At 38.6% G+C, this 14,819-nt stretch overlaps 1 protein-coding gene across 3 annotated transcripts in view; it reads left to right on the top strand.

The window, feature by feature from the left end:
• The window catches only part of LOC140360974 (seizure protein 6 homolog), a 195,942-nt gene that overhangs the window by 84,334 nt on the left and 96,789 nt on the right, over nucleotides 1-14,819 (top strand). The window contains exons 10-18 of one of the 3 annotated variants that reach the window (XM_072446511.1): nucleotides 2,580-2,776; nucleotides 4,333-4,527; nucleotides 5,662-5,853; nucleotides 7,009-7,203; nucleotides 7,273-7,311; nucleotides 7,410-7,518; nucleotides 7,589-7,691; nucleotides 7,989-8,042; nucleotides 8,334-8,873. In XM_072446511.1, coding sequence (XP_072302612.1) covers nucleotides 2,580-2,776; nucleotides 4,333-4,527; nucleotides 5,662-5,853; nucleotides 7,009-7,203; nucleotides 7,273-7,311; nucleotides 7,410-7,518; nucleotides 7,589-7,691; nucleotides 7,989-8,015 — 1,057 coding nt within the window. In that variant the 3' untranslated portion in view covers nucleotides 8,016-8,042; nucleotides 8,334-8,873. Of the gene's footprint in view, nucleotides 1-2,579; nucleotides 2,777-4,332; nucleotides 4,528-5,661; nucleotides 5,854-7,008; nucleotides 7,204-7,272; nucleotides 7,312-7,409; nucleotides 7,519-7,588; nucleotides 8,044-8,333; nucleotides 8,874-14,819 lie in introns of those variants that run through there. The other 2 variants (XR_011926945.1, XM_072446514.1) reach the window with 2 other exon arrangements.

Raw genomic sequence — 14,819 nt, forward strand, 5'->3', positions numbered from 1 at the left:
ATAGCCGTCCAACTAACAAGAGGCGTTCGCTCCCTGCTCACTACCTCATTTCACTGCCATTCATTCTGCCATCATTTGTATTCTTCAAGAGGCAGAAATTTAGCTTTGGAACGATTTCCTCCACCATTACACCAGCCAACAACTAAATCCCCTCAATTTCTCAGTCAAATCAGGCTTTAACAATGTAACTTGGGATGTACAGTCAAATGATTTAGCCCTACTACAATACGTGACCAGTCGACTACGAAAAGTAATCATTGTGGTTTTGATTATGTCATAATCTTTATCTGATAATACAGACTCTAAAATACATACGGAAATACTTTTTTTCCCTTTTTCTTAATATATAACAACACAGCGGCATTATTCAATTAAAATATCAAAAAAGAATAAACCATTTCTGATTTTTATAAATTATACACTTTATTCTCCTTATTTCATTTCTAGTCTCAATAAATATAAATAATGGTTTGACCACTACTAAAATAATCATTTGTCGCTGTCCTAAAGTACTGTACTTACACAAATTGCTAAATAATATTGTCTAATAAATTCAAATAGCAATTCACATCTGCGTCTATGTACAATGATTTAAATGTATTTGAGCCACTCTGTATCATTATGGGATATTTAGAGAGGACAGTGCAACCCAATGAATATTATAGTAGATTTAAAACGGCTTCTCTTTGTTGAAAGCCTCTCTCACACCTTTGTGCACATGAAATAAAAACACGAGTTGTTGTTTAATGTTGTGTTGAAGCCGTGAGACAGAACACAATAGATTGCTGTTTAATTTACCTGTGGGGGAGAATTTGGGTGCCCAATCATCTTAACTGCTGCTTGTATTTACTCAGAGCCCTCAGAGAGATGGAGGTGAGAGGCTGTGTAAGAAGTTATGAATAACAAATTGAGCATAGGTCATTTTGTTTCACTCTATCATCATCAAGTCGTGTCACTTTTAAGACGACTCTCACTCCCGGTGCTTTGTCTGCTGGAACGCCGCCGTGATTTATTTTGTCACAAGCACTTTTGGTCGTACAGAACATACTTCAAAGTAAAACACTGAATATGGAAACAAAGCGGGTCGTGGGTCTTGCCTTCAAACACGCCTCGCCGCTGAAAGGAAGATTCAAATAATTGGAGCCATTAATCAAAACAGGAATGGCAGCGGGTTTTTTGTGTTGTCAATCGAGTACTATTAATGTCATGCTGTCTCTACAGGGGAAAACAAAACTAGCAGCACTATCCGTGGGTTTCAGAATGATGGCAAATTTGGACTGTTGCCATAACGATTTAAAACTAGTATGTCTTTAGAATGGGAAAAGTGGTGTATAAAACAGGAAGCTGAAACCTATGGCTAAAACTAAAGGCGTGAGGCTGTATCACACGTTGTTAAAGGTACTATGTCACTTTTGTGGTGGAGGGTCTGCTACTTGCTTCTCTCCATGGAGTTATGTATCTTCCATTTGTTTCATTACAGGTGTTTTTATTGGCAAAAAAACCTTCAAAAACATGCATTCTTAATTTGAATCTCCTCTCCACAAGTTTGACATGTCACTTGCCTGTTGTCTCCATGGAGATGAATACTGTGGAACATTCCAGCCAAAGCAATAACTCCATGGAGATAAGCAGATAGCAAATCTTTCACCAGAAAAAGTTACATTTAAAAATACAGTGATTTGGAAAGGTTTTAACCTGTGAATCTTCTTGTTCCGATGTGAATTCTCTGACTCATGAGCCACATAAACAAACACTACATATTTCATTATGAATCAATTTATGGTGATGTTATCCTCAATATACTTAAACACAGATTTCATATTGTGTCTTTTGAAAAAAAAAAAAAAAAAACTCTGCCTCGTGAAGATTTAGCGCAAATGTGACCTCAGGAGCATCTTCAAATGGCACCCATGTAAATTAAGAGGGCCCACCTGAAATGATGCCCCTAAATATGAACATATCTCATTTTAATGGCCATCTTGACATTTAAGGGGGTACTTTCTCCCACAGCAGAGCAATCCCACTTGTCTTTCACCATTTTCCTTGGCTAGTGCACAAATAAATGTCAAGCTATTCTAACACTGAATAAAGAGGGCTAGAACGTATGAATTTCTAAATGCAAAAGGTTAATGCATTCTTTAAGTTAATCATCCACTGTGGACATCCTGTCTAACTGTATCTCCACTGTAATGTATTCAATTTCACAATGTGGCAGTTTACCTCTGTCAGCCGAGTTTGCATTTGTTTGTAACCTTTAGGGTAAATTTAAAAAGTGGTATTCTATTGGAATTCATGTTTTTTTTCTTACATATTTATGAAATCAATGTGTTGGTGAAAAAAAAACATACATCTTGAATTATTTAGTGTTTATTTTTCACATCAGAACCATCCAATATAAACTGCATACAAATGGAGCCAGAAGTGTTGGCGAGGCTGTATCTGTATTCTGCTGCCGTCAGCTGAATAACACACTGTCCTCATTTTACATGTAATGCATTCAACCTACACTCAGGTCATTTCTTTTCATCATAATCGGATATCAGATTATGTTAATTCCCTTGTTCTTGTTTGCCTTTTAGTCTCCATCTGGGTAAGAATGACCTTTTGACCTTCTACGATGGCGATGACCTGACGGCCAACATCCTGGGACAGTACAGTGGGACGCGGCCGCACTTCAAGCTCTACACGTCCATGGGAGATGTGACCATTCAGTTTCAGTCTGACCCAGCTACCAACATCTACGGATATAACAACGGATTTGTGGTCCACTTCTTTGGTATGTATTTAGTAGTCTTTCCGAAAGTGAATTGTGCGTAGGAATAACTTGGACAGTTTTAATGTAATCTTAAACAACAATAAAAATGAGTGGGGTTCCTGCTTTTCAAACTGAGAAGTAGGTATTTAAATCTATCTGCTCACTCTGTCTACAAACAGTGTAACAGTTTGTATTCACAGGCATACATTTTCAGGCAAGTGCATACTTTTTCAGAGGGCAATGTATAGCTAGGGCGGACCATCCAAGCGTAGCCAATCAGAACGCTATTTTTGGCTTTTATGGTTAACAAGAAAAAATACTTAAAGATGCAGATGACACACTTGGGTCTAATTTTGTCATCATGCTTCTTTTACGATATACTGGTACTATTTAGGGAGAAAACACTAAATCAGCTTGTTTACAAAAGAAAAAGTCAGGTACCGCAGCTTTAATGTATATCTAAATGTCATTTAAATGTCATTAAAAAAAAGGTTGACACACAAAGCATTCCTTTAATTTTATATCTATAGGGAAAATGCGCCACAGTACTTAAGATTTAAGAAGAGAGGAACAGTGCAATGAACCAATGAGCTCATTCTCATTTGCAGACCTCTGGGAGTTCGATGTTACAAATAATAAAACAAATCCACATACTTTTCACAAAGACCATGTGGGCAACAGTTGGACAACACAGGCGACAGACACTGGGTCATGTTTAGTACAGATGTTTAACAGGAGACACAACATTGACATTGGAGAGTGACAAAAATAACCCAAAATTCTTGGAAATATGTCGGTGTAATCCCTCATTCGTCCAGGAGTGTTCCATTGTAGAAAAAGCTTCAGTTGTAGTCATCTGGACTCAGTTAGAAAAAATAGACGTTTCGACTCTCATCCAAGAGTCATTGTCAATAAAAGAATTTAGGTCGATAACTCCGATATTTATACTATTCTGTGGTAAGTGGTGGACTTACCACAGAATAGTATAAATATCGGAGTTCTCGATGTCCAGATGACTACAACTGAAGCTTTTTCTACAAAAATAACCCTGTTAATTTCATTTGAGAATTCTAGAGATTTAATCAAGTGCACTATTTTGATGGCCTTGATTTTAAAATTGGGTCGAACATATTGTACATTCTCTACACCGTTAACTCAACATATTTGGTTTCAGATATGGCCTTTGAGACTTGTTATTAAAATAATGGACGCCACAATGAAATAAAAATGGCTCTATTTAGTGGCATCCTGTCGATTCTCTCTTCTCTGGCTGCACCACCGCCTGTGTCTTCTTCTCTGGGTTTGGGCCAACACCAGGTGCACCGGATTAGACAAACAAAGCCTCACAATAATAGGGCACACTTCAACATCAGCTGGTTTTTGTCTAACGTTTTGTGCTGTTGGCAAAGTCTGCAGTAGTTACTGAAGCACAGATTGACTGGTGCCAAGCCACATGCTGCTTTTCTTCCCCGGCAAAAAAATAGACCCATATTTACACTCTCCACAAGCCTTGCACCCGTCGAAGTCAAGTAAATGGTTTGTAATAATGCAAATTGTGTGCACTTACTGTCTTGCAGAAGTGGCCAGGAACGACACTTGCCCTGAGCTTCCGGAAATTAGCAATGGCTGGAAGAGCACATCACACCCTGACCTCATCCACGGGACCGTCGTCACCTACCAGTGTTACCCCGGATACGAGTTGGTGGGCTCCGAGATACTCATGTGCCAGTGGGACCTCACGTGGAGCGGCGATGTACCAAAGTGTGAAGAAGGTGAGAGGAGTCAGTGCAATGTCAGGTGTATATGACAGTGCCTCTCAAACTGCAGGAAGTGGAAACAATATTTCATACATATTATAATAACTATAAAAAAAAAAGTTACATGTGTTTATCTTTATTTTTTAGTCAATCAATTTCTCAATGTTTTTAGATTTTTATATATATATTTTTGTTTACTCCAAGCCAAGACTTGACTTGTTTAAACAAGGAAGTCCTTATAAATATGCTAAACTATAAGCCCTCAAACCATACAGACATTGCTTTGTAAAACACTTTTTATTCCTTTTCAAAAATATAATGGAGTAGAAAGTCTCGATACCTGCTCTCAAATATAGTAAAAGCAAAATGTAACCACTGTAAAATGTACTTAAGTATAATATATATATTCAATTTGCACTGAAGTATAGCATTAGTTTTGCACTTTATTGCTTTCCACTGGTTAAGGCAGGCATGTCCAAACTAGGTCCCGGGGGCCAAATGCGGCCCTCAGACCAATTTTTGTTGGCCCTCCAGCTTCCTGCTATGTCGGCCCAAACAACAAAAACTAGTACTTTTTACTGTGAAATTGGGAAAATTTAGCCATAATTGATGTTATACCAACCTAATATTAATGTTCTAGATATAATTAAATGTGTGGAGGCTCATCGCAATTACATCAAATGCAAAATTTCGAATTATTCACTTTGTCATTCAACAAATTCGACATTGTCAAGTTGGTTTGTGGCCCTCTGCCCCGTTTAAGATTCAAAATGCGGCCCTTGGTGAAAAAAGTTTGGACACCCCTGGGTTAAGGTCTTGATAAGGACTCTCATCAAAATGCTAACACTCTTGCCTCACACCAAGAGGGTCCCAGACAGCTTTTCTGTGGGTTTCCAGGTGCTTTTGTTTCTGCCAATACCTCAGCTAATCTTTGAAGGATCACTTATAATTACCCATAAAATATACATTGCCTTGATTATTCGTAAGCCTCAAATAGTCCTTGATTAACTCTAGTTTGGTCCTGGTTTAGACGTGGTTCGGTTTTTAAAGAGCAAAGACATTTCTATTTATTTGAACTTTGATAAACACACTATGCCCCTCTTGTTGTGAAGAAAATAATGTCGTATGGATTTGCTTCTTTGTCTTCAGTGATGACGTGCCAAGACCCTGGGAATGTAGAGCACAGTCGTAAGGTGGTCACAGGAAGCCGGTTTGCAGTGGGATCAACTGTGCAGTTCTTCTGTAATAAAGGCTACATCACCTCTGGAAACAGCCTCCTCACCTGCTTCAACAGAGACTCAGCAAAGCCCAAGTGGAGCGAAAGGCTTCCCAAATGTGTCCGTAAGTCAAGTTCACTTTATTTACGAGCAAAGGAAATACCACTGCCACTGGATCTAAGAACAAACTTATGAGAACAACTGTCAGGATTATATTTAATCAAATGTTTACAAAGACTGGTCTCACTCTCTACTGCAAAGAAAGGCACATTTATTTATAGACCATAGATCATGTCAAAAGTAATTCAAAGTGCTTTGCACGAGAAAAATGCATTCAAATCACAATACAAACAGATAAAAAACAGAAATCATAATTTTGAAATACATTTTAAAAAAGAATAATGCAGATAAAAGTCCTTCAGTCTTCACCAGCACCACCTCTGTTTAGTCCTGACTCTGGCACCAGCTGGAGGCTGGCCCCTGAGCTCCATGTTTAGTCCTGACTCTGGCACCAGCAGGAGGCTGGCCCCTGAGCTCCATGTTTAGTCCTGACTCTGGCACCAGCAGGAGGCTGGCCCCTGAGCTCCATGTTTAGTCCTGATTCTGGCACCAGCAGGAGGCTGGCCCCTGAGCTCCATGTTTAGTCCTGACTCTGGCACCAGCAGGAGGCTGGCCCCTGAGCTCCATGTTTAGTCCTGACTCTGGCACCAGCAGGAGGCCCCAGAAGGAGGCCGGCCCCTGTGATCCTCAGACAGTTCATACAGCATTAACATGTCAGAGATGTACTTTGGTGCTTGGCCGTGCAACTACATGACGGTGCAGACATATTACTTTCTGTTATCATCATGAAGTTTTCTCTCTTTCCCTCTAATGACTCAATTGTAAAACACTTCATTAACGATCACTAATTGTGTGAAGATGCCACTCTCTCACTGACGAGCTCATGTGAATAAGTGCCATTGTAATTGAGAGCCTATTAATATGTTATGTGGCATATACAGGAGATATACAGTGCACTAAATGCCTTTTTTCTTTTTTTACGTGTAACGTTCAACCTTTTAAGAATTAAATAGCGTTGTCATTTCCAGTTTGAACTGCAATCAACCAGTAGTTTTGTTTAATATATATTTTAATATATTAATAAATCGTAATGAAATCATAAAAAGTAACAGTACATACGACTTGCAGTAGTATGTATAGTATGCTTATCCAGCATTTCTAGCTTTTTATTGCCGTAAGGTTAAAAAAAATAATATTTACATAGCGACTGTACTTATAGCGGAGAAGTACGAGCCGTGCAGGAACCCTGGGGCTCCATCCACCAGTGTCCAGAGCTTGGAGAAGGCCTTCTATCAGGCTGGAGAGACACTCACCTTCTCCTGCCACTCAGGCTATGAGATGCAGGGCCAGGCCACCATCCACTGCATCCCCGGGCATCCCTCACAGTGGAACAGCACGCCCCCTGCCTGCAAAGGTTGACTATTACATTTAGAATCCTTCAAATGCATCTCTTGACTTGACATATGACTTTCATTTTTTGAAGCTTTAACTCGGCAGTACAGTGACGAACGAAGATTAGACGGTAAGTTTATTTCACTGTTACAATTTACAATGCTCATACGTCGCAGTTCGATCAAGATAACATGAACTGCATATCTTTGTTGTTTTTTTTTATTACAGTTTCTACAGTGGACTATGAGCTAGAAGGGACCAACATAGCCCTGGTTGTTTTCATTCCCACCGCAGTCATCCTTGTGGCTGTACTCGCGATTTATGTCTACTTTGTAAAGTAAGTAAAAATGTCTTTACATTTCATTAGGTGTGAAATGAGGCTTAAATTATGTACTTCTTTTTCCCAGACTCCAAGGAAAGACCATTCGAATGCCATCATCATCATCATCGCCGCCATATGACAACATGACAGAGGAGTCTGCGTTTGAAAACCCCATATATGACAGTGGAGTAAGTACAGACATAATGAACTTGCAGGACGTGGACTCTCACAACACCAGCGTCTTGTCCTGATCCCATCCCATCTGCCTGTCGACGTGATATCATTTCACCAGCAGAGGGCGCCATACATTTCATCTCATCTGCATGTCATGAACCAATAAGGAAAGTCTTTTTTTAATCTGAAGTTTTATAGTGTTATTTATATATGTTTGAACCAATGCACTGATTTTATTTAACATGCAACATTAAAATGGTGTTTGCAGTTGTAAATTGAACAACCTCTTCCGTCTCCTCTTGTCCTTCTAGCGCTGGCAGACCAGATCTAGATACTAAATCAGATGACTTTAGAGGGCCTATAAGGTAAGACCTTCATGTGATGCTGACAGCGCCATTCAATCACTGTCTCCAAGGGTCGTGTCCTCTGCATGTGTCAGATGTATGTTATTTCAGAACACTCCAGTTCCTTTAGATAGACAATATCTGTTTTTCACCTGATCTCAGAATGAGTCTGGACTGTGCAGGCTTGCTATAGCTGCCCCACTATATTTCAAAATAATATGAGGGAAAGTATGCCCTTCAAGCTCCCACCAAATACAATATCTAGAAAATTATTTTATTCTTTATCTTTTCTCAATCTTTTGTGTTTTGCAGGGTTGAATAAATTAGAGGCATAAGCTATGAGCCTTCGAATGAGGAACAGCTCCAGCTTTGCCTTTGGGACCCTCACTGCACTTTTTATCTTTCATCTGATCCTTTTTGTTCCAAAATGTTTCTTTACATTTTCTTTATTTGTGAAATTTACTGTAAATAATGTCTTCACTGTCAGATATGTGGATCACCATGGTGATATTTTTATAATGTAAATTAATGAGGACCTTTGGTGATTGGATGTTTTTTTCAGTACTTTTTACCGCCCCGAGCTTGGAGCAATTAGAGATGGACTACACTTTTGATTTGAGACTTGAACGATAAGCCTGCCCCAATAGTATTTTTATGTTTTATGTAAGGGTCTGCTCTTTGTAAATAAACTGCCTGTCAAATAAGAGTGCCTCATGCTTTATTATAACCCAAGAAACCACTTAATTGTAATTGAATGTTGTTGTTTTTTTAGTAGGTGTCATTATCTTCTCCACACTTGCTTTGTCTCATCTATCAATTTGTCTTGAATTAATAAATGATATTTCCTACAGACATTTTGTGTTGCCCCAACTTTAGTGTATTGTGTGACCTTAAAGACATTTTATTGTCTTCTGTGTGTATTCTGTCTGATGCCACCTAAAGCAATAACATAATGATGCTGCTTTTAACTGTAGAACTACTGAACGGTTTTAAAATTGCACAACATCAAAGATATTACTAAAGACCTGCAAACCTATGTTGAGAAAAATATAGAGTGTACCAGTCAGTATTTAATCTTATAATGAATGACAACAATCTATGGCAAAAGTATGTTTCAAATATACAAATGGAAAAATCCATGAGAAAACCGAAGAAGATGATTGCGTCGGTGGACCACGTGACAAACCATGCCGTGACCTTGCTGCTGAATCCAATCTTATATAGCACACAGTGCTGGGCCATTGGTAAACAACCATTTGAAAGGTAAGATACACCTCTCAGCTTTTCCCAAACAGTTCTTTACACATAAAAAAGTGGAGGTAATGTATCTTTTTCCATTGAATTTGTGGGTGAGCGTTGTTAAAATGGGCCTAAATCAAACGATGGACAAATCACAAAGCGACACCAAAGCCTTTCTTGCCAACAAATTAACAATCAACGTGTACTTTTTTAAAAACATATATATATATTTATCAAAATGCACTCAACTGGAATTCCGGGGTTTGCTGCAACAGCATTGTAATCCTGTTTTTAACCGCTAGATGTCAGTAGATCCACTCTGGCCTTTTGATTTGCTTGCCTATTTTTATATTATAAGCATTTATGTATTCAAACTTGATTTTTAAAGAACCAAATCGTTCTTCTCGTGCCACCAGGGATGTCACAATACACAATTTTACAATTTTACAAGTGTTACAATTATTGTGAGAAAATAATTACAATTTAATGATTATTCGTGAATATTGAGACTGTGGCCAAACAACAGTGAAATCTTTCAAATTGCCACGGTTTATATTATTTGGTTCTGATGATTATATTGTGCCCTGAATAATCACGATTATTGCTTAACCTAATAATCTAAACATCCCTACATGCTACGAGATCTTGCAAGAATAAATTGCTTCACGATTGTGCACATAATGTGGAAAACTATATCTGTGTTTACATTTGGAATGGACAAAAAAGAGGTTTAAGTGAAATACTTGTTGTTGTTTTTTTATCTACAGCTTCTCAAAAATACAATGACAACAAAAAAATGTGAAATTAATGAAAATTGAGGGCAACATTTATTCAAAAACACAGTGTGTAACTTTCTGAAGGTGGAAAGTCACTTGCATAATTCCATGGAAATAGTCAGTTTAAACCGTCCCCATTCTCAATGCCATACTGTGGAACATCATAGTTAACATTTCCATGGAAACAAGCAGGAGGAGGTGCAAACCTGCTCACAGTAAGGACACAGGGTTTTATAATTATTTTGCGCAATAAAATAATAAAAACAAACAAACCTGCTTTTGTTTCAGTTTATTATTTTGCTAGAAGATTATGTACACTATCTTTAATATATAAACTATCACATTGTCTTGTTCTCTTGTGGGAATTGTGTCTTTGTGCATCCCAACATTATTTTATTTCGTTTAGGTGTAAAATAAATCAATGCCCATGTTGTCCTTCTACCAGCAGGTGGCAGTGCGCTCTTGTTTAATAATAATATCACACATTGTAAAGCCCTTTATGATCTCCAGTAATTCCTCTAGAGTAGAGCTACAGTCCTGCCCCTGCTAAAGCCATCCTAAAGGTTCACTGTGAAAGTAAAACACTGCTCTAAATCCAGTGGGGAGACGACATGGCAATTAAGCAGTAATACAGCGGACCATTACAAGTCCCACTTTGCACCAGTAGCCCCCAGCCAGGCGCTTACCACTGAGCTGTGGGAGACATATTAGCGCACAGTTAATGTAATGACCCATCCACTCTGTGTTTGTATGTGCACTTGGTGGTTAGTGGCGAAAAATCATTGTAAGTTAATGGTGAGCACAAATATTTTTTTCCCATCAGTGGCTCACTATAGGTGTTATTGTCTGACTGTTGAGGAAAAATGCAAATACCCCAGTTCTCTTTTTGAAATTGAAATGGGATTTATCAAGGCTTTAGTTCACCCCGAGGCTCCTTTCATTTTCTATTACAGTGTTTTTAGTCGAGATTGACAGAAGCGCTCTTCCTCCCCAAAGCACAGTCCTATTAATCTGATGAATATGTTGTTCAGAGGGAATGGAGAAAGGGGGAAAACACCGCAGCTCTGGAGACGAGAGCGAAAAGGCGTGTGGTTTGCAGCCAGTGGAGCCAGGTGCAAGAGGTGGAGAGGCACAAGCACAAGGTTAGTGCGCGTTGGGTCATGGCCGGTCACTCGGAAGCAGTGACCCCAGCAGGCTTGACCTTTGCACACACGAATCTGGAATGAAATGGAGCTTTTTCACAGTGTGTCTGTAGAACATAAATTCACGTTCACATTTTGCGGTGCAGCCCTCAGCTTGTAAATCTACAGCACACATTCAGACCTCTACAAAGGCCTTTCAGTGATAATATAACTCTGTTGTTAGTCATTTGATAACAGATCATATGCTACCAACCAGATACGCTTTTATCGATTCTAAAATAACTGGTCTGACCATTAAAGGTATGTTGTGTCAAAGTTGCAAAAGGTGGGCAATTGAAATTTAGATAATTGTGCATGTTGTTTTGAAAATGTGCAACATTTGAATACCGAGTATATCATTTATAGTAAAACATGTTACAAAAAAGTTGATTCATGAAATTACAAATCTGTCTTGTGTAGTAAATTATATTTCTGCACTTTAGTGACACATTCTGCTGTGATTTTAATAATGATAATAAAACCTTGCTAATAAAACCTTACACATGTAATGCGCTTCGCAGGTCATTATTAATTCACTCCACACACTGTGCTGGTAAACAATTTATGTATCACAGCTGCCCTGGGGCAGAGTGAAGCAAGGCTGCCAATCTGCGCTATTGTCCCCACCGATCATCATCATCAATTTCACATTTGTCTGATAATTCAACCTCAACTATATTTCTAAAGACATGTTTTAGAACATTTCTATTGGATTGACATAATATCATCTGATTATGATTATGGGGATAATTTAAACAAATATAGCCCACTCTTAAACACATTTAAAATCCAGGATCAGTTATGGATCATTTATTATGCCTGTAAATTATATTGCAGTAGAAAAAAAAAATCATGATCGAACACGTGGACTACCATTATATTTCAAATATGATTTATTCGGCAGCTAATCCTATAGATGAGATTTAGTTGGGGGATAAAAGTGTAATTAGCTTTATTTGATGTGCTGTCCACAGTGATGTACAAATCTTTTCTTAATCTTTTACTCTCTCATTTAACAGTTTGATGGCGGCTGTTGTAATCACTCAGAGCTTACTTTCTGTCTGTGTCAAATGTTATAAACTGAAAACTGCAGCTTCACAAAGGCATTTAACACTAAACAAAGGTGTAAGTGCGGCCGTGTGCCACTGGTGTTGCCGTACATGTCATGTGTGAAAGGTCTAGGATTAGTTTAACAAACCAGCAAGAGAGATCTCAGCATTTTGAAAAACACACAGTCTTTGAAGGCAGCAAGATTAATCGCAATAACATTTTAGACGCAAATAGCAAATGTAATTTTTGAAGTACCATCATTTCCTCCACGAACAACAAATGATTCTGCGTAAAACGGCTAACCCTGCTGTTTAAGTCTGTGAAAACACACACACATGTTAGTTAGTTTGTCAGTTAATGGCCTATTTCATTATTTTTGTCAAGTCTAAAATGTGAACTTTGAACAGAAACCTATTATTAAAATATACTGATGTTTGACAAATGGGGAAAAAATCAAATTCGGACTGAATTTGAAATTGGACAAATTTGACGGTGGATGAAGTGGGACATTTGTTTGGGTTCGGCTGTGTTTTATTAATTTGTGGGATGACTTTTGATCTGTTTTTCTTTCTCTGGTTGTGTTTTGTCTGATTTTTCATGTTTGTTTATATATTTTTGTTCTTTGAAAATTAAAAAATCTTAATTAAAAAAATACATTTTAGTATGAGTAGTAGTAGCAGGCCAATGCTTGAAGAAATCTCCTCTCTAAAGGTATGTGCTCTTATTTCCTGCTTGGTTACTGTAAAAAATGGCATTACATTGTTTTACAGTTCTAACAGGCAGGCCAAAGCACTGAGTTAAAGTAACCTATCTCTACTGTACGTGCAACATGACAATATGTACAATTATCCCAAAATGAAAACCATTTGCACAGTATTTCAAGTGGTGCTTCTTGTGGTCCCAGTCAGTTCTCATGTCGGGGGGACAAAGCGCAGAGCCGGGGGGCCAGAGGGGAGTGGATGAGCCGCGCCGATGATAATGCAGCATGACACCTCTGAAATGAATCCCTGGTTACCATGGAGAAGAAGCAACTTGGGACAGTCTCTGGGGTACTTCAAATAAAGCCAGCTGTAAGTGATGTTTCATTAGTATTTGGATCATGTTCACGCTCAATGGAGGCATGTCGTGAGCCGCCCGTGTCACACATCTGTCCATGCAAAGCTGATAAATGTCGGTTTTATTATTTCTGTCCATGCAATGCTGATAAATGTCGGTTTTATTATTTCTCGCTCCTGTTTTTACTATACATGATTAATTAGTGCATTTTTTTCTTGCAGGGGACTATTTCGTTGACACAATCCCGGTCAATCAGGTAGGCCTATGCCAATTTGCAGTTGTCAATTCAGTCTGCTATTAGCACTGAATGCAATTAGCGCTGGTCAAACAGAGAGCAAACACATCTATTTGCAATGCAACAAACACGGGACTGATGGTGGCCAATGTAGATTTTATTTATCTTAGTCTAATGCCCTCTGTTTTATTGCAACTGTTAGTCAAACTTAAACATTAGCGATTAGCAGGGTTTTGATTAAAATCTTGAAAAAAGATTGTGACGGAAATTCCGAAACACATCCACATCCACAGAGAGACATTGGTAGATACAGCCAGATTAGGGCCACATGAGTCCATAAACACAACGGGGAGTGGTTATACTACTAGATTATTCACAAAAATAACAGTTTCGTGACACAGTAGATATGCAACACTCAAAGGCGACATCCCAGAGCCACATATTCGGCCCTTTGCTGCCTTTGCATCTTTATTTGAAAGTGTCAGCCATGTTGCAGATGCTTACTGCTTACTAAGATGGAACTAATCACTTCTGACTGCTATCTCTCTATGTCAATTACACAGTGGTGGCATTGGGCCCTTTACTAACACGCAAGGCAAAAACAAGAACAAAACCTGAATCATAAGCATTTTGAGATACATTAACATTAAAAATAAAGACTTACGTTCTACCTGTGTCTGTGGCCAAGAAAAACACGGTATTTGTGTGACTGACATGATTCACTCTTTACCTGTTAAATTCATGTCCTTACAAAGCTCTGAAAATATCTGTAAATGAGTTGAATTTAGTCCTGGTTTCAACAAACGTCTTATACTATCCTTTAATCAGTAATTATACACCAAAATGCCGTCTTTACTATGCTCTCTTTGTTCCTTTCCAGACACTCGTCCACTGTCCGTCCCTTGTTGCATGTTACTGAGACGTTTGACAGTGACAGATTGCCTCAACGCTGCTTAAAGGTGACTACCTCGCTCCTTGTTCCCTAAAGTGTTGCATCATTGTGGTCCATCGTGACAACCAGTGCACAAGACGTCATTACAACCCATATGGTAATAGAAAGGAATATGTTGATATAAAGAACCGGACAAAATAGCAATAAATACGTAGAGTGAAGGAGCAGTGCATACTGGGGGCTGGGTGGCTGAACTGAAGGGGATATTTATCATTATTGGTTCTTCTCGCGTCCCTTGGTCAAGCTGACATCGAGCCTAACATTGACATAAATCATAATTTTCTTCATAATGGACCCCAGCACTACCAC

This window comes from Eucyclogobius newberryi, unplaced genomic scaffold, assembly GCF_026437365.1.
Source record: "Eucyclogobius newberryi isolate DKJ021-1_F unplaced genomic scaffold, fEucNew1.0.hap1 SCAF_15, whole genome shotgun sequence".
NCBI lineage: Eukaryota > Metazoa > Chordata > Actinopteri > Gobiiformes > Gobiidae > Eucyclogobius > Eucyclogobius newberryi.